Below are 23,153 nucleotides of genomic sequence, written 5' to 3'. Positions count from 1 at the left end.
AGGTAGAGCGTTCTTGGGTTCAAGAGGTCGCAGGTTCGATTCCCGACTTCTCCGTGTTATATGTCGAAGTGTCCTTGGGCAAGACACTGAATCCCAAATGCCCCCAATGGCAGGTAATTGCCTTGCATGACGCTGCTATCGGTTAGTTAATGTGTAAAAGGGAAAAGTGTGAAGCACATTGTAAAGCTATATAAATGCAGACCATTTCCATTTAGGACGTCTCGATGTGTAGGAAGGAATTCCAGAACACTTAACTCGATGAATCCAGTGAACATTTACAAACACGGCACACATCACCGACGTTTTGACACATCATGCAGATGCCATGCATTAAAAAAAATGAAAATCCAACTACTTCAGTACAGTTCATTATACGCAACACAGTCTTGATCCGGACCACGAGCACAAACTCCGTTAAGAACACTTGAGAACGGTTTTTTTTTCAGTGCATGCAGTGCAGAATGTTCATTTTTGAACCAGAATAACAATCAAAGAAATTGAGAACTAAAAATTCAAATCGATACAAATACTGCAGACTAACTTTGAGGTCATTCATAGTGAATTTCTTTGGTCCTTGCTTGTAAAATCTCTTCTCTTAAGTTACCATTTACAGTTTCTGCAATGACTTTTGGTGCTGAATTTGGACATCTTGGTCGAAATTAACAAGTGGGAAAATGCGGTTTCCGATAATGGTCGGCTCTGAATTTGGTTATTAGCAACCAAATTTTGGAGCTTCATCTATTACATAAATCTCGCAATCTGGCGGCGAGTTAACAAGATCCCATATCTTAAACTCAAACAATCTCTTAATCTCTGTAAACCCATCATTTAGTTTCCGTAATGACCAACGTTTGGCTAACGTTTACAAAATCTCATAGCTTAACCTTATCAATCACGCAAGATTTTTGGTTCGTTTCTGTGAGGACTTTTGACGCCAAAATGTGAACACTGTAGTAGAAATTTCCAAATGCAAAAATGGCAGAACCAGCCACCAAAAATTAGAACTAGATCCAGTATATTATTGTGAAGAATTTCGCTGCTGAATTTGGCCGTCGTTTACAAAATTGGATATCTTAATCTCAAAACTATATTTCTATGTGTGCAGTCTAGTTTCCGCAATGACTTGGTGCTAAATTGGGCCGTTGCGTGCAAAATCTATTACCTCAATCGCATAAATAACATTAATTTATTTCCATGACTACTTTTTGTGATTAACATAGACATCTGGGTAGAAATGTACAATTTAAAACTAAAAGGAGAAATCCCAGTTGGTCCATTACCAGGATGATTTTTGGCCATTGCTTACAAAATCTCTTAGCTTAATCCCATAAATAGATTTGGTGAGACTTTCAATTCATTTCTGGTAAAACTTTTCGTGAGGTAGAAATTTGCGAGTTGATAAATGGCAAAACCGGCAGCTAATCAGAAAGACAACTCATATTCCTTTAACCTTAAATTCTGGACCACAAGATGCTAATATTTTTTTAAATATATTTTAAACACTACTACAGTGAAGAAAATAAGTATGTGAACACCCTGCTATTTTGCTATTTCTCCCTTTTAGAAATCATGGCGGGGTCTAAAATTTTCATTGTAGGTGCATGTCCACTGTAAGGTGAGGAATCAGCCCGGAACTACACGACAGGAGTTGGTCAATGACCTGAAAAGAGCTGGGACCACCGAGGTTACTGTAGGTAATACACTAAGTCTTAGTAACAACATAACAGTGACTAAGATGTCATGATTTGAAATAATTCATGACACGAAAGGTTCCCCTGCTTAAACCAGCAAATGTCAAGGCCCGTCTTTAGTTTGTACATGTCCTTTTGGATGATACAGAGGAGTCATGGGAGAAAGTTTTGTGGTTGGATGAGACCAAAATAAAACCTTTTGGTCATAATTCCATTAAGAGTGTTATGAGGAAGAGTACAATCCGAAGAACACCATCCCTACTGTGAAGCGTGGGGGTGGTAGCATCATGGTTTGGGGTGGTTTTTCTGCACATGGGACAGGACGAGTGCACTGCATTAAAGAGAGGATGACTGGGGCTGTGTATTGTGAGATTTTGGGGAAGCCAACCAAGGAGTGGCTCCGTACGAAGCATATCAAGGTTCTGGCATGAATATGCACCTACGATGAAAATTTCAGACCCTTCCATAATTTCTAAGTGGGAGAAATAGCAAAATAGCAAGGCGCTCAAATACTTATTTTCTTCACTGTACGTACAATACAATGTTTCTTGTCCCCCATTTTCTGCATGGCGGAAGATTGCAAGGGTTGCGGCAACTTCACTGAGCAACTGGCTTAGAACTGGTGCGGACCAGGAAATCTGACAACTTAAAGTGTCGCAAAAGCATGGGGCAGGTAATGACGAGATGTGATTTCTGCCAAGTGCTTTAAATGTCCAAACAAAAACGTTCAATGAAGCAAGGGTAAACGGCGGGAGTAACTATGACTCCCTTTGGTAGACGAATGCATCGTCATTAAATTAGTGACGCGCATAAATGGATGAACAAGATTCCCACCGTCCCTTTTGATAATGGAAAAATATGTGGTTTCTGTGAAACAAAAGAGGACACATACTATTTTCCAATTAATAAAAGATAGATACATTGTGTTTTGTTTCTTACCTATTTGGATGAGGCTTTTCATTTTTTTAAGCTGTAGACATATTTTTAGGCTTTTTCTTTTAGTGTAATATGGCAGACATGGGACCAAGTCACACATGTGCAAGTCTCAAGTAAGTCTCAAGTCTTCACCTTCAAGTCCCAAGTAAGTCCCAAGTATTTTTTTCTTGGGCAAGTCAAGTCACAAGTCAAGTCCCGAGTCTTAGATTGCCAAGTCCAAGTCAAGTCACAAGTCATAAAAGCAGCGACTCGAGTCGACTCGAGTCCAAGTCACTAAGTCTCAAGTCCCCATGTCTGTAATATGGCGTTTTTTGGGTTACCGCAAGGTAAATGCATTTTTCCATTAATGTCCACATGATGGCGTCAAAGTCATGTAAAGAGGACCTTGTCCTTAATACAGCTGTGCAATAAAACAGCAAGATTAATTTAAAATGATAATTGGTCAGTACAAAAACCTTTATAAAGTACGTTTATTTGTTAAACAATTATTTGAGGCTGTAAATAGGTAAAAAAATGTTTCTACTTCCGTTGGTTTTGAATATCGGGACATTTTTGGAACACAACCCCTACGAAAAATGAGGGATTACTGTACACATTTGCTTCTATTTATTTTATTATGTGGCTACTTTTTAAACAGTTTTAGGGCACCGGTTTTAATGTGAGTATGTATAGTCATTTGTAACTAGATAGATTCTTTGGGAGTAACACGCTATTTAAATAGAGATACTCAGTAACTAATTACTTTTTTCAGTAACGTGCCCAACATTGGGTCACAGTATTCAGAAAATAACGTTAATTATACAAAACATTTTTGAACATCCAACAAAATTAGTGTAGACCTGTGACAACATTAAAGCGTGCCTGGTGGACCCATCCAATATGGCTGACTGTTTACTTTCAAGGATTCTTGTGAATAAATGCGAAAACTATCAATACATGCATCTGTTTTGAATGATCCACTACAACCAAATACAGTGGTACCTCTTTACACAAAACACAAAAAAATCTGTATAGGTTTCTTCCAACAAAATTCCATCACACCTTAAAGAGGAAAATCCAGTTCACGAGCAGTCCCAGAGGCTACCACTAGAGAGCGCTCACTGCTCGTGACTGCTTCCCGCTAGCGTCATTTGTCCAGTCTGCACATGCAAACTACTACATGCCAAACATTTCAAATGTGCTGTACAATTTTTTTGGAGTGTATGTTCATTTAAAGTTGGTTGGATCTCTTAAGCGCACGGGTCGTTGGGGCACTATTTCCTGTGGTGTGTCTCGGGCAAGTACTATTTACTCACAGCCAGTCTGTTGAATACTGCAACAGTATTAGCAATTAATGATTACGTTGTCTTCTGTTACCTGTGAGAGATGATCCGCATTAGAGCTGTAAAAATTGTAAATATCATTTTATTTCTCTTTTTTTATGTTAAATTAATTTTTGAATGTGTTTTTTGGGACCAGGAAGATTTTTTCCAGCCATTTAGAGTTCACTTGGATGCTTTTGGGAGGTGAGGAACAGACCATAATGGCAGCACGGCGGTGCAGTTCTTGGGTTGTGAGATCAAAGCTTCCTGTGTGGAGTTTGCATGTTCTCCCCGTGCTTGCGCGGGTTTCCTCTGGGCACTCCGGTTTCCTCCCACATTCCAAAAACATGCATGTCAGGTTAATTGGCCGGTCCAAACTGTCCCTAGGTGTGAATCAGCGAGTGCGTTGTCTGTCCCTGTGTGCCCTGCGACTGGCTGGCAACCAGTTTAGGGTGTCCCCTGCCCACTGCTCAAAGATAGCTGGGATGGGCTCCAGCACCCCTGTGACCCTACTGAGGATAAGCGGTGCAGGTAATGGATGGATGGATGGAACGGACCATAATAATTTTAGATAGGTAAAATCCACTTGTTACATGAGCTACGAACACAATCCTGGAATGAATTAAGCTTGTCAGAAGAGATACCACTGTACTTTTTGGTTGTGCACACGCCCCCACGTCAGTACCTGGTACTGTGGATCCAGTTTTGTTGGTTGGAGTATCTTCGCCCACTTGAGTAGTTGTCCAGAGTAGCCTGGTAATCTTTGCGGTATTTCCCCAGGATGCTTTGGTAGGAATCGCGGTTGCCTTGGTTACTGTAAATTTGATACGAGTCCGCCTTTGGTACCTGTCCACCAGGAGTCGCTGTCTGCTGGAAGTCACTCAGTAACTGGCAGTCGCCACCCCCGCCCAAAAGCTCACTTTTGCCGTTTCGGCGGCCCAAACTGCGCTGGTAAAAAAGGGCGGGGGTAGGCGAACCTCCGTCGTTCGCCTTGACTTTGAGCGGCCGGCCTAAACTGCCGTGGTGGAGCTCGCGACCCCCGCTGCGACCGCCCAAACTCAGGTCGTTGAGTTCAAAGTTGACGAAGCAACTTTCGGTGCTAGCTAGCGTAACGAAGCCGCTCTCGGTGTCGCGGCCACCCAGGTTGTCGTAGTCGCCAGCGGGGCTTCCGGTGGGGCTCCCCGTAGGAGTTTCCGGCGACGAGCAGAGAAAGGAAGCGTTTTTGGGGCGGGGGCGTCCACACGTGAGGTCGGCGTCCTTTTGAGAGCGGATAACGTTGTAGACGTCGCTGGGGGCGGGGCTCGGGCGCCCGTTCGCTTCCGGCACGCCCACTTCGGGCTTCTGCTTTTTCCTTCGACTGTCGGGAGCAAAAAAAAAAAAAATCGGGGTAAAACGTGGGTTGCGAACCTATGGCTTGCGAGCCAGATAAGGCTCTTTTCATGTGTACATCTGGCTCAGAGATCTTTAAGGGCCATACTAATTTTCACTGCGACTTTCTGGTTTAAAAGCCGAAACAAATCGGTAATTCACTTTTTCGGTCTAAAATATTCAGACCAAAGTTTACACTACAGTTTACACTGACATTGTTATGCCTCCAGGGAAGTCTTCATTGACTTGAAAAACGCTATATAAATGCAGATAATTTCGTTTCATTTGACAATGTATGTTGACTGTTGAAAATACCTTATTAAAACCCACAGAACAAACTGAAAACACCAGCCAAGCACCCAAGCAGTTTGGTCAGCTGGGGGGTAGGGGTGGGTGGATCTCTACACACACCGTACTCCCCTAAATACTTCCGTATCTTTCTCATTTGCAGTATTTTGTGACATTTTTACAAAAGAATGCAACTCGCACCTTGTGATGAAATCATTAAAATTGACAATTATTATGAGCCCCACCTATCTAGTGTAGCTGCAGAAGAGAGACAAAATCAGAATGTTATATTTGTTGAGATGGAAAACACATTCTGGCATTATTACTTCATAGATTTTAAGAAATCATCAAACGTCAAACAGTGAAATAAAATATGCTGAAGAACGAGCTTTTGTCTGGAAAGCGGGTTTGGTGCTTTTGTTGTCTGGTTTGGTTCTTTACCCCCCAAAAAATCTAATATTTGGGGTCATGGCTCCCCGAGTCAAAATGGTTCCCAACCCTGGGCTAAGAGGTGTAAAAAATGGCGTCGTAAAAGTTGATTAAGCGAAAACTAAACCATAGCCATTAAATCGGGGGTCTCGAAACTCACAGGTGCCAATAACAGCCAATAGGATGATCGTTTGAATCCCTCGCCTTAATACAAAGTTTTAAGTAGGGGTCAGCAAACTACAGCCTGCAGACCATATCAGGCCGCCATCTCCTGGCTTGTGCCCTCATTGCAGCCTCACTTAGCTCATTCGTTATGTGCGTGCAAGTATGTGCATTTCTTAGACGCGCTCGAATAAAGTCCTTTTTTTGTCATCTTTCGCTGGGTTTTGGCATTTGGACAGTACATGAAACAGCCATTTTCTTTAAAGTCAAGTCACGTCATGTTTATTTGTATAGCCCTTAATCACAAGGAGTCTCAAAGGGCTGCACAGACCACACATTATTGAAAACTACGGACTATTATTACACCATCCCCTCATCTAAAACCTACCTGAAGGCAAAAACTCAATAACCTCAACATGAGGAAAATGAAACGTTGAGAAGGGACAGCACATGAGGTAATACCTTTACCATTTTAATATTAAATTGAAGCAACAACAAAATGCCAGGATGAGCATAAAATCACCCTCCACCCCTTCTCAGTCCCCCCATTCCACCCACATAATGTATCCCGCCTTGAACAGCTTTGTTAAAAGTTAGGCTATAAAAGCAAATAACCACAACGCGTTGTCCATTTAGTTGTTGTCGATACGCATCATGTTTGTCCAAATATTTGAGTGGAGTGTTTACTCGCTGTATCCTTTCTTATCAGTACATTCCCAGCAATGGTCTTCTGCCCTTAACGTATAACCTTTGACGTCTCAGGAATGTGTTGTATTAAATCTTGTGGTGGGAATTCTCCTTTCTTTTGTCTTGTAATGCGAAATCCCTGAGGTGCGTGTTAGAGTTTCATGTTTTGCAAATCCATACCCCTTTCCTATAAAACTTTCTTCCTAGGCTCTCTTGGGAGCGCATTCCTGGGAGGGCGCTTTCCATCGACTGTTCTGAAGGGCATTCTGATTTTGTCTTTATTTTGACACTGTCCTCAACTGCATTGCTTATCTCCAGCCTTATTATAATTCAAAGTCCGAATACTAGATCTGGTCCAGGTAAAGAACACGAGTTAACCTAAAAGTATGGATAGATATAAATAAATTATCTTTAAATTTAAATAAAACCAAAGTAATATTCTTTGGTAATCGCAAGGCAAATCAAGATTTAGAAGTGGACATGGATGGTGCTGCAATAGACACTGTATCAGACACTGTAGCAGAAAGTTTTTAGGGGTCATAATAGACAGAAAATTAATCTGGAAAACACACATCAGACACATAAAAACTAAAGTATCTAAAAGCATTTCAATAATTAATGAAGCCGAATTCATTTTAAACTGTAATGCATTGGATTTATTATATTGTTCTCTAGTTCTGCCATACTTGACATATTGTGCAGAAGTCTGGGGCAATAATTACAAAAGTTCACTACAACCCCTTTTTATCCTTCAAAAACGTGCAATTAGAACCATACACAGGGTAGGATATCGAGATCATACTAATATTTCATCCCTGCAGTCCAAATTATTAAAATTAGATGATTTAGTAAAATTGTTCACTGCACAACTTCTATCTAAGGTTAACAAAAACATAGTGCCAGAAAACATCCATAAATTATCCATTCGGAAAGAGGGAAATTATAACTTTGGGGGCTGTAGTGAATTCATAATCCCAAAGGTGAGAACCACCAGGAAAAGTATGTGTGTGTCTGTGTGTGGAGTCAAGCTTTGTCGGAATACAGAGATGAAGAAAATCGGGTATGAGTGATACAAGAGATAGGGAATAGTGCGTCTAGTTAACTTTGTGTTGTTGTTGCTATTCTTATATCATGCCTGTTATTGTTGATATCATTACAATGGTTGTTATATAATTGGTGTATTTGGTGGGGAAGATGAAGGGGTAGGGAATATAAGCATTGCTTCTTACTACCTCTTTTCGAACATATTATGTAACGTTATTTTGTTGTTGAGTTATTGTTTTTGTTCTGTTTTTATTTTGGTGTTCGAATAAAGTTTTCATTCATTCATTCATTCATTAGCAAAAAGCTTTAGTAGCTTCTTTCATTGAATGTTCAAGTAATGGGGATTTTTATATCAGGGATTTTTTTCTTTTGTGCCTATTGAAAATGAAATAAAATTTTTCAACATTCGATCAGTTTGGCCGTCGGCTTGCAGCTTCCTTTTTTATTTAGCTTTGAAAGAAAGGACTTAGGAAAGAGAAATGAAGGAAAAACGACAATCATCATCCGTGAGTCGCACACTTCAACTCTGAATATATCGAGTGCAAGGTTTAAATGTATGCAGGAAAATGGATTTTCCCCGCCAGTAGGGAATAGGCCATTAAAAGACGGGACCGTTCGCACACAGATACGATTTTCCGTGATGGATGCGCACGCCGCATCGACGTCCGAGTTACCGTTGACGATATTGCGCGCCCGGCTCGCACGTTCCGGTCTGGATTGGGTCGGGGTCACGGAATTGGGGAGGGGACGCTTACCGAGCCGCCAGCATCTTGAAGCAGCAGACGCCCGTCACGGTCATCAGCAGCAGGATGAGCGGGATGGTCGGGATGATGATGTAAATCACGTTCAGGGCTAGCAAAGCACGTTAGCGGTTAGCTGAAAAGTGAAGAAAGTATATTGAGGGTCGATTGCCGATGGCTCAACCTGTTTGCCTTTTGACGTCGTGGTTGTTTGGATTCCAGGGCACGGAGGAGGGCAAAACGCCTAAAATGACAAACAAACAAAAAAAACCGGCGGGTTTCATTTTAAATTGTTTCCACTTTTTTATTTTCAGGCATGTTGCATCAAAGAATGAACAAAAGACACGATTTGTTTTTGTTGAAGGCTTCTAGGAGAGCAGTCTGGCCCCTAAATAACAAATTATATCAATCCTTCTAAATCAGTAGCATGTTTTACATCATTACAATTGTCAGTTGGTAGTCCATTTAGAGATAGAGAGAGAAAAACTGAGAGAGAGAAAAAGACAAAGAGAGAGGAAAAGACAAAGAGAAACTGAGAGGCAGCAAGAAAAATAAAGATAGAGGGAGAAAGAAGGGAGGGAGAGCAAGAAAGAGAGAGGGGGACAGGAAGAGAGAGATATAAATAAAGCAGGATGAAGACATAAAGAGAAAGACCGAGAGCTTGAAAGAAAGAAGCGTAAGAAAGAAAGATAGAGTAAGAGAGAAAAACAGTGAGGAAGAAAAAAACGACACAGACAAGGAGAGAGAGAGAGAAAAATGAATCAAAATAAATCGAGTGGTATAAAGCAAGAAAGAAATACAGAAAAGAAAGAGAAATGGGGAGAGAGAGCAGACAGAGAGGAAAACAGAGAGACAAAAAGACAGAGAGAAAAGAAAATGAGAGGGATCGAGAGGGAATAAAAAAGGAGAGCATTGCAACCAGAGGAAGAGAGAGAGAGGCTAAGTGAGAGAGACAAAGAGAGAGGGGGGAAAGCAAGTGAGACAGATGAAGAAAGAGGCTGAATAAGAGAAAATATATGACAGTAGCACAAGAGAAAGAAAGAATGACAGAGAGAGAAAGACCAAGAGAGCTCAAAAGAAAGAAAAGAACGAGAGTGAAAGACAGAGTGAGAGATAAAAACCTTTGAGAGAAAAAGAAAAAGAGAAAGATCCTGAGAGGGAGAGAGAGAAGAAAGAGTTAAATAAGTAGAGAGCAAGAGAGGGAGGGAGAGAGAGAGGAGTGATAGATAATAGCTGAGAGGAAAACAGAGCGAAACAAGGAAAGACAGAGAGAAGAGTGAGAGTGATCAAGAGAGGGAGTGAAAAAGAAAGAGAGCAAGGCAGCCAGAGGAGAAGAGAGAGAGAGACAAAGAGAGAGCGAGAGAGCGAGACAGTTGGACAGATAAAGAGAGGAAGAAATACGACAGTAGCGCAAGAGAGAAAGAATGACAAAAAGGGAGAGACCAAGAGAGCTCAAAAGAAAGAAAAGAACAAGAGAGAACAAAAGACAGAGTGAGAGATAAAAACTATGAGAGAAAGGGAAAGAAATGAATATCCTGAGAGAGAAAATTAAGACTGAAATAAGTAGAGAGCAAGAGAGGGAGGGAGAGAGTGAGAAGTGATAGAGAATGAGTGAGAGAGAGAGAGAGAGAGGAAAACAGAGCGAAACAAGGAAAGACAGAGAGAAGAGTGAGAGGGATCAAGAGAGAGGCAGTGAAAAAGAAGGAGAGCCAGGTAGCTAGAGGAAAGGAGAGACAGACTAAGAGAGAGAGCGAGGGATAGAGAGAGAAAGCGAGTGAGACAGACAGAGAAAGAGAGGCCGAAAAAGAGAAAGAAATACGACACAGAGTGAGAGACAGAGAGAGCTCAATAGAAAGAAAAGAACACGAGAGAATGAAAGAGATTGTGAGAGAAAATAAAGTGAAATAAGTAGAGAGAGAGAGAGAGAGAGAGACAGAGAGGGAACGGGAAAAGAGAGAAGACAAGAAAACCAGAAAGAAAGAAAGATAAAAAAGCGCTTTATGGCATTGTTCTCATTTTAGGACCCAGTCCTGTCCAATCATTTCAATGCAAAATAATAAGCTTTTTACCTCCATGTGTTGAATTTGCAGTGGAAGCATCTTCTGACTTGTCTAGCAATACAGACAAAATGAAAATGAATGAAAATGATGCTTGTTTCTGTACAGTGCCCCCTCTCTGATTTTTGTGTTTTATGCCCACTCTTCTTTGCAAAAATGTAAAGTTGGCTGTTTTGAGATACGTGCATTTCTCAGAATTCAATACAATGAAATTAATCTGTTTTTATATTCCTAAATATAAAAACAATCTCTCTCACACACACACATATAGTCACGTTTCAAACATCAGTCTAATTTAATCTTTTATACCTTTTTCAATCTTATATCCTTTTATTGTGAAGTCGCGCTTATGTGTGTTCCTTTTCCTGTTTATGTGTCAAATAAACCACACCTCCTGACAGGAGGTAAGTCAGTCCTGTCGGAGAGATTTTGGCAAGATGGCTTCCCGGCAGTGCTGGCTCCTTGGCGAGGGAGATTTTAAAACTTAATGAGTGATTTCATCTGAGTAATTCTGCCAACAGAGAGTTTATAATATATAGCTCTAACAAAAAGTGTTTTAAATCTGCCAGATTGGAGGGTTTTCTAGCACGAACTGCCCGTTTAGGGTCACACTACAGCATCTCAATTGGATATGAATCCGGACTTTGACTTGGCCACTCCAGAACTTCCATTTTGTTTTTCTTTGAGCCAGTGTGAGATGGACTAGCTGGTGTGTTTCAGGATTTTGTCCTGCTGCACGATCCTGCTTGAGCTTGAGGGCACGAACTTATGGCAGTACGTTCTACTTCAGGATATGGTTATCACCAAAATGTATGATTCTATCAACAACAGCAAGTTGTCCTGGTCCTGAGGCAGCAAAGCATCCCCAGACCATCACACTGCCGCTATCATGCTTTACTGTTAGCATCATGTCCTTTTTGCTGTGCCATTTTGACGTCAGATGTAACAGAATGTTTTTTCAAAGTCTTGAGGATAATCAAGATGCTTTTTGGCAAATACTCTTTTGCCTGGGAACCTTGCCACGGATGCCATTTCTGGTCAAAGTCTTTCTTAGTGGAGTCATGGAGACAGACCTTAACTGAGGCCAGTGAGGCCTTCAGTTCCTTGGATATTTTTCAAGGTTATTTTGTAACTTCCCGGATTACCCGTCATCACATTCTCGGAGTAACCTTAGTTGGTCGACCGCTCGTGCGAAGGTTTCTCCATTTGTGGATAATGGCTCTGACAGTGGTTCACTGGAGCCCAACAGCCTTGGAAATGGCTTTGTGAACTCTGAAAAAAGTTTTGTATTTTCTTGGGTTTTCTCTAGGTAATATTAATATTGGTTTGATGATTTAAATCGTTGTAAGTGAAAGAAATCAGGAAGGGGGAAAATACTTTTTCACGGCATTTTATGTAAAAACTTGATTACACTTTTTTTGTTTTGTACCTGTCGTGTATTTGCATATAAAATTGTGTTTGGTGTCACAGTTGTCGTCGTTCCACTGGAACATGTAGAGTCCTCCTGAACCGGCTGGAGCCGAGGGCTGATGATACATGACCACGCAAACTTCGTAGCCGCAAGACGGCTCGTCCCAGTGCCAGTTCCTGAAAAATAAAACAGGAAAATCATTTCTAGTTTTTTTAATTACTCTAAAATGAGTATACTTTAAAACTTCTGTAGTGTTTTCTTTTTTAGAAAGAAAGCCAAATATAACATTAAGGCTTTGTTTTCAAGAATTAAACTAAATATTTAGCTTTGGAGTATATCTGTATTATTTTTGTAGTATTTTTACTGCAGTAGAATTTTTATAGTATTTCTGGAGGGTTTTTGTACTATGTATGAAGCAGTAGTATTGTAATATTTGTATGGTAGTATTTTGTAGTATTTCTGTTGTATTTTTTGTAGAGTTCTGTTGGATTATGTTTATAGTATTTATCTAGTACTACTGTATTATAGCATTACTGTAGTAGTATTTTTGTAGTATTTCTGCAGTATTTTGTAGTGTTAATGTAATATATTTAATATATTTAAACAGTATTTCTGTAGTATTTTACAGTATTTTCGGAGTATTTATGTAGTATTATTATACAGTATTTCTGTATTACAGTACTGTATTATTCTAGTAGTATTTTTGTCGTATTACTGTAGTATTTTTATAGTATTATTATAGTATGTATGGTAGTATCATTTTTGCTTCATTGTAGTACTGTAGTATTGTTTTGTGGTATTTCTCTACTATAGTATTACGTGAGAAGTATTTTTGTATTATTTCTGTAGTAGTACATTCCAGTATTTGTGTATTACAGTAGTAGTATGTTTGTAGTATATTGTAGAATTCTAGTAGTATTATGGTAGTATTATTTCTGCTTTAGTATGATACCGTCCTATTATTTTGTAGTATTTCTTTAGTAGTGCATCCGTAGTATTTTTGTAGTATTTCTCTATTATAGTATTACGTGAGTAGTATTTCTGTAGTAGTCTATCTGTTGTTTTTTTGTAGTAGTAGTACATTGCAGTATTGCTGTATTACAATACTGTATTACTATATTAGTGTTTTTTTAATATATATGTATAATTCTTTCTGTAATGTTTTCATAGTATTGCTGTCGTAGTATGTTTGTAGTATTCTTTTAGTATTATTGCAGTATTTCTGCTTTAGTGTAATACTCTAGTATTATTTTGTCGTATTTTTGTACTGTATTACTTTATTAGTATTTTTCTATTATTTCTGTATTATAGTACTGCATTACTTTAATACTATTTCTATAGTATTTCTCTAGTAGTTCTGTATTATAGTATGCCCATTGTAGGAGTAATTTTGTAGTATTACTGGAGAACTTTTCAAGTATTTTGGTCCAGAGTTTATAGAGCTCTGCGATGCAAAGGATCGGTATCGATTGCCATTCAATGGGCCCACTTAGTCCCGTCACATAAATCCTCTCTACGGGAATCAGACCTTCATTTAAAGTGGGATTGTTTAAGGCAGGGGGTAGGGGGGGGGGGTGTCTGGGGGGGCTATCGATCTGTTTAAGCGGCCATTTAGGGAGCTGTGGTTTAAACGCACATCAAGCAAAAGAAGAAGATTCAAAAGACAAATTGCAATTGGTCCGTGGATGCTATTTGCATGCGTCTAGGAAATTACAATGGACACGTTTGACCTCCGCGCATTGTCACCATGTTTTCTTATAGAACAGGGGTCACCAAGATGTGGCTGGCAGGCCCTAGGTAGAAGAGGTGAGGTGTTTCAGACCGGTTCTGAAAATAGCTCATCCGACATTGTGATTTTCTAGGAAATTTGGTTCCTACCTGGTAGCCCTCCTTCCTTCCTTGTTTCCTTGCTTACTCTCTGGTTTCCTAGCCTCCTTTGTTTATTCTTTCCTGTCTTCCCTAAAATCCTCCTTTTTTCTTTTCTTCCTTGCTTCCCTCCTCAGCTTTTTTCTTTCCTTCTTTCTTCCCCTGTTTCCTTCCTTTCGTCTTCCTTTTCTTTTTAACTTGTTTCTTTCATTTTCTTTGATTGTTTTCTTTGTTATTTAATTTCTACATTAGTTCTTTCCTTCATCTTTTCATTTCTTCTTTCCTCATTTCGCCATTACTAATTTTCTTTATTTCTCCATTGCTTAATCTCTACAATACTTCATGTATCCATTTGTTCATTCATCCCTTTCTTCATTACTTCATTTTTACATTTCTTCATTGATTCATATCCTTCCTTCCTTCTTGACATCCCTTACGGTCCTGCCACCCTCCGTCCCTGACACCAGCACCCATGCCTGCCCTTCCTTCCTTCCATCCTTCCTTCCATGCTTCCTCCCTTTCATCCTTCCATGCTTCCTTCTGTCCTTCCATCCATGGTTCCTTCCATGCTTCCTTCCATCCTTCCTTCCTTCCATGCTTCCTTGTATTTTTCCATGCTTCCTTCCATCCTTCCTTCCATGCTTCCTTCCTTTCATCTTTCCGTGCTTCCTTCCCGACTTCCCTCCTTCTATGCCTCCTTCCAACCTTCCATGCTTCCTTCCATTCTTCCTTCTATCCTTCCATGCTTCCTTCCTTCCATGCTTCCTTACATGTATCCTTCATTCCATCCTTCCATCTTCCTTCCATTCTTCCTTCCTTCCATGCTTCCATGCTTCTATGCTTCCATCCATCCATCCATCCTTCCTTCCTTCTTTCCTTCCTTCCTTCCTTCCTTCCTTCCTTCCATCCTTCCTTCCTTCCATCCTTCCTTCCTTCCTTCCTTCCTTCCTTCCTTCCTTCCTTCCTTCCTTCCTTCCTTCCTTCCTTCCTTCCTTCCTTCCTTCCTTCCTTCCTTCCTTCCTTCCTTCCTTCCATCCTTCCTTCCTTCCTTCCTTCCTTCCTTCCTTCCTTCCTTCCTTCCTTCCTTCCTTCCTTCCTTCCTTCCTTCCTTCCCGCCTTTTCTTCCTTGGTGACTAGCTGGTGACTAGTTGACTTTTACAATAGTCAACCCTAATAGGAATTATCAATAAGAGCTGCAACCCACCGGAATGTGGCTTTGGACCCGTCCAGCCAGCGGTACTGCGCTGAGCAGTCACTGCGGTCATGGTCGCCGTCCCGGTCGCCGTCCCTGTTGCCGTCCGTGTCGCCGTCCCGGTCGCGATGGTTCCGCCTCAGGCCGATCCAAAAGTCTCCGTCTCCGGGTCGCAGATCTGCGATGAGGCGCTCCAGTATCCTCTGCTCGCTTGCCGACTCGACGCTCAGAAGACTCCCGCCGTCACGCCGGCAAGCAAGGTCGGCCTCGGCAAAATTTAGCCGCCGACGCAAGTCCGCGAAGTAAGCTAGCTTGTAGCACGCTTTGCCGTGGCCCGACCTGCACACCCGATGACCTGCGTGCGTGTGTGAGAGGCCGTTATACTTACTCTCACATTGATGTCATACTCTCATACGCAAGCACAACTGTACTCTCATACAGACACAGTCTGACCCATGCACAAAAACTACTAGATATTCTCATACCTACTACTAAACTCTCATACACACACTACTCTACTTTCACAATCATACCGCTATACTCTCATGTGCAATTATACTGTCATACAGACACATTTAGACCCATATACCAAAACTACTATACGCTCATCACACACACTCCTATTTTCTCACGCACATACAACTATACTCTCTCACATATATGAGTGCACGCTCTCACAGAAACTGCTCAACTGTCATACACACAATACTATATTCTTTTATGCATATTACTACACGCTCATTCACACAATACTATATGCTTTCACACGTATTGCTTTGCTCTCATACAAACACTTGTATACTCTCTCAAACATACCAATATACTATCATACACACTCTACCATACTCTTACATAAAACACTAAACTCCCATACACACTATTATACTCTCTCAGGCATACCACTATACTCTCATACGTACTATATACTGTCATAAAGTACGGTATTGCAAAATAGTACATACCACTATGCTGACATACAAAAACTACCATACTCTTTTACACATATGATACAGAAATACGTAAACTACTACATTCTCTCACACATGCTACAATACTATCATACACACACTACCATACTCTCTTACATTTGTTACGGGATATAACCCATGCGTATGACCGTGTAATGGTATGAGTAAGAGTCTAGTAGTATATGCGAGAGTATATTAATATATGTGTGATAGCATAGAGACATGTAGAGAGTATAGCAGTATGTGTGTGAAACCATAGTAGTGTGTGCATGAGAGTAAAATATATGTGTAAAAAAGTAATTTAGCATACATGTGAGAGTATAGTAGTATGTGCGTGAAAGTATAGTGGCGTGTGTATGAGAGTATAGTACATTTTCAGACACAGTCCTGTATAGTCATTCAATTGCAAAATAATGAAGTTTTTAATAGTGGTGTGTATGAGAATATAGTACACGTACTACTATGCTGTCACACACGTATTACTATACTCTCCATATGTGGGAGAGAGTATAATACTTTGTGTATGGGTGTCTAGTAGTATGTGTGGGGGATTATAGTTGTATAGGTGTGAGAGTGTATAGTACTGTGTGTGTGTGTGTTTGTGTGTGTGTGTGTGTGAGAGTTTAGTAGTATGTTTGAGAGAGGATATAAGTATATGTGTGAGAGTGTAGACTAGTGTGTGTGTGTGTGTGTGTGTGTGTGTGTGAGAGTATACTATTATGTGTGAGGGAGTATAGTAGTGTTTGTGCATGGGTATGACTGTTTGTATGTAAGCGTAGTTGTACTTGTGTGAGAGTATGATGTATAAATGTGAGAGCAAATAGGATTTCCAAATGGCACCTTACACGCGTGATCTTTGCTTTGTGAAATTCTCTCAAATTTTGAATCGCATTGAGCGTCTCAATATTATTGATTAAAAAAGCATTGAGGGGAGTAAGGGCAAAGGGGCAGGAGCTTTAGCACCACCTAGTATCTAAAGGTGCATGCCATGAAATTAAAATTTGTTTTTAGATTAGAAAGACTATTTTTTGACAACGATCTTAATGAGTTAGTTAAAGAGTCAAATTAAAACATCTCTGAAAGACTGAGGACAAAGGGGCAGGAGCTTTAGCACCACCTAGTGTCAATCACCTCTTTAAATCATTTATCAAATAAATAAAAGAATGGTGAGGGAAGTAGCACAAAGGGGGCTACTATGTCGTGTCTATCGCCCCATAAATTATCTACTAATGATTAAAAGAAAAAAACAGTGAGGCGGTAAGGGCAAAGGGGCAGGGTCTTTAGCACCACCTAGTGTCAATGACCTCTATTGATCATTTATAAAAGATTTAAAAAACAGTGAGGGAGTGAGGGCAAAAAGACAGGAAATTTAGCCCCACCGAGTGCCAATGATCTCCATAAAATCATTTATTAACATAAAAACTGAGAGAATGATGGCAAAGAGGGCAGGAGCTTTAGCGCCACCTATTGTCATTAATTATGTCATGTTATATTATGATAATTACCGATTAAAAAAGACCAGTGACAGAGTAAGGGCAAAGTTGCAGGCTACAGAGTCTACTGCACAGGTGTCAAACAGGCGGCCCGCGGGCCAGATCAGGCCCGCTTAGGGATTGAATCCGGCCCGCGAGACAACACTCAGAGAAGCACAAGAGAAAAACAAGCTGCAGGTTGAAATATGGCCACTTGATGTTGCCAAAGCCAGGTGCCTCTCACAAATGCTGTACTTATGTCTTTCTTTCTCTTTTTTCTCTCTCTCTCTTCCTCCCTTTTTCTCTCACTCTTTCTCTCTCTCTTTCACTCTCTCTGTCTCTCTTTTTCTCCTTCTTTGTTCCTCTTGCTCTTTTTCTGTCTTTTTACCTTCTTTTGCTCTCTTCCTTTTTTCCTTCTCTCTTTTTCTCTCTCTCTTCCATTTTCCTTCTCTCTTTCTTTCCTTCTCCTTTCTCTCCTTCTCTCTTTCGCTCTATTTCTATTCATTCCCCTCTCTCACCATTTCTTTTTTATCTCTTGTTTTTCATGCGCTCTCTCTCTCTCTCTCTCTCTCTCTCTCTCTCTCTCTCTCTCTCTCTCTCTCTCTCTCGCTTTTTTCTCTCTTCCTCCCTTTCTTTTTTTGTCCTACCTTGTCTACTTCTCTCTCTCTCTCTTTCTCTTATTTCTTTATCTTTTCTCTTTCTCTCTAATCTACCCTTCCGGCCCCCGAGACAATGTTAGTTCCAACGTGTGGCCCCCAAGTTAAAATGAGTTTGACACCCCTGGTCTACTGTATGTCTATTTCGAGGTTAGATTCAGATGTCATTTGGTTGACAGATATCTAAGACCAGCGTTTCTCAACATGTGGGTTGAGACCAATGTTCCCTCTAATTTTCCACTGGTCTGAGCGTTCACACAAAGTCGGTGAGCAACGCTTGAAACAACAGTGAGCAACCATAATCCCAAGTGTGGCAAGATAATGAATTATCAAACATGTCCAAAACTTGACATCAAGTTACATTTTGCTGAGTTTGCGGCAATGCAAAATTATTTTTCTCTTTTGAATGAATTGACTCATGTACTATTGCAAAGGTTGTACGGCCTACAAACGTCGTCGTCACAAGATATCCATTTCTTTTTATTGCCCGATATATTTTGTCGCATGATATTAACATTTTTGGGGGCTTATTTAGTCGGTTGTAAGATACAGAACTGTACTTAATCACATTTTTTAGTGGAAGTACAATGTTGGTAACAAGATTCAATTGATATAATTGGAAATTATTTGAATGCAACACAAACTTTTTCTTCTTAAATTCCTTTAAAAAAAATCTCATTGTGTTTATTTTTTCCGAGCTGTTACTTTTTTCTTTTTGTTCTCTATTTACTTTTTTCCTACATTTCTTTCTTTTCTTTTTTCTGGCTTTTTTCTAAATGTTTCCCTCTTTTTTTCTCTTCCTTTTTTTTCTTTTTTCTCAGCTTTTCACTACTTTTTCATTTTGGTATTTTTTTCTTTTTTGTTCTATTCCCCATTCCTTTAAGTCATTTTGTGCATAATTTTACATAATATTTGGTCATGTTGGGATTAAAGAAGCAAAAACAACCTTAAGAGCCGTTTAGGATCCGAAAGAGCCGGTTCCTTTTAGTGAGCCGAGCCGAAGAAGCCGGTTCTCGACAAACTCTACTAACTTTACTCAACTTCATTCTCCTTCGACTCGACTTCAAAATACCACATTCAGGACACAACGTCAGGGGAACCCGTGTATTTTTACCTTCATGCACTGTAACTTTGACTTGAGTCGCTTCTTAATTAGTAATTTTGAGCCCTCATTTTTGTGCGCTGGCTAGATTTTCTTGTGCGCTGAGAATGTGCGAGCAGTGCGCGCAGCTTAGAGGGAACACTGGTTGAGACCCAAAAGTGGGCCGCAAACCTGTTTTCAGTGAGTCACGGGCTTTTGCCTGTCTAAAATAATCCTAAGAAAAAAAAAGAGGGCCAATTGAGGAATGTGTATACAGTGGTATGTATTTGTTGAGACACACTACAATTGGGTGGTCATTTGCAATTAAATGTTGCTCATGCAGTGCAGTAATAAATGGGAAAGCTCAAATTTTGTAAATGAAAGGTTTACTACTGTATATTACAATCATGTATTTGTTTTTTTTTAAATAACATAACTTTTTTATTTACTGAGTATTTAATGATTAAGAGTTCATGTCAAACCTAATATCGGAAGTTGCAATACCATTTTTACGTCTTAAAACATATGAGGTTTAGCCTCAACCATAAACTTTACAAATGCCAAAAAGTATAATATTCATGAAATTATTATTTAGGTATATCTTGGGCATTTAATCTTTTCAATTCATCAGGTTGCCTTTTTCTTGCAATAGGATCATCAGGGAAAAAACATTTGCAATGAAAAAAGACCGAAACTTTTTACAATTTCCCGATTTTATTCGGATTCAATATTTTTGGATTTATTTAAAGAATTGGCTAAGTATATAGCGAGCATTCACGTAGATGGTTTAGTTTGGAATTTAATAAAATGAATTAATGTGCAGCACGGCGGCGCAGTGGTTAGCCCGTGTGGGGCACAGTTCTGAGGTCAAGAGATTGAACCTCCTGTGTGGAGTTTGCATGTTCTCCCCGTGGATTTCCTCCGGGCACTCCGGTTTCCTCCCACATTCCAAAAACATGCGGTTCAGGTTAATTTGCCGGTCTAAATTGACCCTAGGTGTGAATGAGCAAGTGAGTTGTCTGTCTCTGTGTGCCCTGCGACTGGCTGGCAACCAGTTCAGGGTGTTCCCTGCCCACTGCTCAAAGATAGCTGGGATGGGCTCCAGCACCCCCGCGACCCTACTGAGGATAAGAGGTGCAGATAATGGATGGAAGGATGAATTCATGTATTAAGAATCGTCAATACATCTGAATATAATTGGATGTTTTGCATTTTTTTGTGCCGAGTGGATCCTTTCCACTTGGTTATTTCTAAGTAGCTTGCTTGCTGAAAAAGTGTGAATCCACCCCTATTATAGATTAATCATAAACAATGTTGGAGAATGAAATCGTATATGTTTTATGTATCCAGTTTTGTCATCTTACCTCTGGCTTCAAGTGCATCAGCTTCAGGTTGGGAGCATTAGACCCATTCCAAGAAGATCCCCAACCCCACACAAAAAAAAAATCATGAGGTCCACTGTTGAGAAGACGACATGAGAAGTTGCAGACGAGTTGAAGCTCACCTGTGACGATGCTGGTTGCTTCCGAAGGAGCCAAAAAGAAGACCACCAGGACAACGAGGCGCTCCATCACGTGATGGTGGCGGCGTGGGGGGCTCCTCAGCCAAAAGCGAGTGATACCCCTCAAAAGATGAGAAGATCCTCGCCAGTTGAGGGAGGAGGAGCCAAGAAGAGAAGGAGTTTTCATCTAGGGAGGGGGGCCTCATCTGTAATCTGTTAAGAGCAGCCTTAATGATGTTCAGGAGAGGCGCCATTGATCGCTCGGACATCTAATCACGCGAGTGCTTGTAAATGCTGACCGTAAGGGGGTGGGAGGCGATATTCGCAAGCAGGCGCCTCCGAGGATTATTGTAACAAAAGCGTTATGTGAAAATCATCTGCCGTAATTTCATTTCATGCTAATGCTAACACCACCGTGTTTTCCTGGAATATGCAAAAATTACAGTGCTTTGCAAAAGTTTTGTCATATTTCAGACAATCGTGAAACACAATTGTGATAAGAAACCAAATGTGTTCAATATTTTATATTGTGCTACTATCGAAAAGTAGGCGTTGCGAAAATATTGGTCTCGTTTTGAGGTAATACCTTGTACAACTTCCTTTTACTGTGATCACAGCCACAAGTCTTTTTGAGTATGTCTCTAAGTTTTGCACATCTTAAAACAGAAATATTTGCCCATTCTTCCTGGCAAAGGTTTGATGGTGATTGATTTTGCACAGCATTTTTCTGGTCTTTCCACAAATGTTTTATAGGATTGTGGTTTGGATTTGAGCTAGGCCAGGGGTCAGCAACCTATGACACGCGTGCCAGCAGTGGCACGTGAGTAGTTAACCAGTGGCACGCGAGCGCACGGCAAAATAATAATGATTATATTTTAAAAATGCACATTTTTCCCTAAAATTCAGACATTTTCAGTTGCGCGCTGTGTTATTTAAAGGTTTTACGCTGGCGCCCCTCCTCCTCTGCTTCAGGTGTCAGTGTGTGTTTGCGCGGCACCTCGCAGAGGAGAGATCTGTGTTTTAACTCAGCCAACAAAACACTCACACGCGCGTGATATATGAACGAATCATGATTGCTCCTTGAGCGAAAACATCTCGTTCTTTCCAGCCAGCGTGGACAGACGAATGAAGCTTTGTATAAAAAAATGACCGTGCTGTTTTGTGCATACAGTGCTAAACCACTGCCTGCCCTTGGAAAAGGAGACCACAACCTCATTCTGCTTAAACCACAGTACAAACCAAAAGTGAGGAGGCTACCAACAACCACACGCTCTTTTAGAAAATGGTCCACCGAGGCAGAAAGCCTGTGCGTCTGAGATGGGAGACCCTCTACAGCGCATCTTCAACCTGAGCCTTGAACAGGGGAGGGTCCCTCAGCTGTGGAAAACATCCTGCATCATCCCAGTCCCAAAGAAATCAAGACCTGAGGAACTCAACGACTTCAGGCCGGTCGGCCTGACATCACATGTGATGAAGACCATGGAGCGGCTGCTGCTGCACCACCTGAGGCTACAGGTCCGTCACGCCATCGACCCACTGCAATTTGCTTACCAGGAGAAGGTGGGAGTGGAGGATGCTATAGTATACATGTTACACCGATCCCTCTTTCACCTGGATAGGGCGAAGGGGGCTGTGAGGATTACATTTTTGGACTTCTCCAGTGCCTTCAATACCATACAGCCTCTGCTACTGAGTAGGAAACTGACAGAGATGGGAGTTAGCTCACACCTTGTAGAATGGATTACTGACTACCTGACAGGCAGACCCCAGTATGTGAAACAGGGGGGCTGTACATCGGACACTGTGGTTAGCAGCACAGGATCTCCGCAGGGGACCGTGCTCTCTCCGTTCCTATTCACTCTGTATACATCGGACTTTAAGTACAACTTTGAGTCCTGCCATGTGCAAAAGTTTGCCGACGACACTGCGATCGTGGGATGTATCAGAAACGGGCAGGAGGAAGAGTACAGGAAATTGATTCAGGACTTTGTCCGATGGAGCGACGCAAACCACCTGCACCTAAACACCACCAAGACCAGAGAGATGGTGGTGGACTTTAGGAGAACCAGAACTCACCCGGTTCCTGTAACAATCAAAGGAGAATGTGTAGAATTTGTCCAGACCTACAAATACCTGGGTGTGCAGCTGGACAACAAACTGGACTGGACTGCCAACACAGAAGCTCTATGTAGGAAAGGGCAAAGCCGACTTTACTTCCTCAGAAGGCTGGCCTCCTTCAACATCTGCAAAAAGCTCCTGAAAATATTCTATGAGACAGTAGTGGCAAGCGCCCTCTTCTATGC

At 40.9% G+C, this 23,153-nt stretch overlaps 1 protein-coding gene across 2 annotated transcripts in view; it reads right to left on the bottom strand.

The window, feature by feature from the left end:
* The window catches only part of layna (layilin a), a 33,922-nt gene extending 12,988 nt beyond the window's left edge, over positions 1-20,934 (bottom strand). For both annotated transcript variants that reach the window (XM_088320723.1, XM_088320724.1), the window contains exons 1-8: positions 20,854-20,934; positions 20,714-20,734; positions 15,185-15,527; positions 12,133-12,290; positions 10,716-10,757; positions 8,831-8,890; positions 8,662-8,758; positions 4,614-5,285 (exon numbers count right to left, since the gene is read on the bottom strand). In XM_088320723.1, coding sequence (XP_088176849.1) covers positions 4,614-5,285; positions 8,662-8,758; positions 8,831-8,890; positions 10,716-10,757; positions 12,133-12,290; positions 15,185-15,527; positions 20,714-20,734; positions 20,854-20,920 — 1,460 coding nt within the window. In that variant the 5' untranslated portion in view covers positions 20,921-20,934. The remainder of the gene's footprint in view (positions 1-4,613; positions 5,286-8,661; positions 8,759-8,830; positions 8,891-10,715; positions 10,758-12,132; positions 12,291-15,184; positions 15,528-20,713; positions 20,735-20,853) is intronic.
* Positions 20,935-23,153: the final 2,219 nt, after the last annotated feature.

This window comes from Urocampus carinirostris, chromosome 17, assembly GCF_059441175.1.
Source record: "Urocampus carinirostris isolate Australia breed hairy pipefish chromosome 17, RoL_Ucar_1.0, whole genome shotgun sequence".
NCBI classification, from domain to species: Eukaryota; Metazoa; Chordata; class Actinopteri; order Syngnathiformes; family Syngnathidae; genus Urocampus; species Urocampus carinirostris.
The sequence above is the reverse complement of the archived record's forward strand: the minus strand, read 5'-3'. Positions and strand labels throughout refer to the sequence as shown.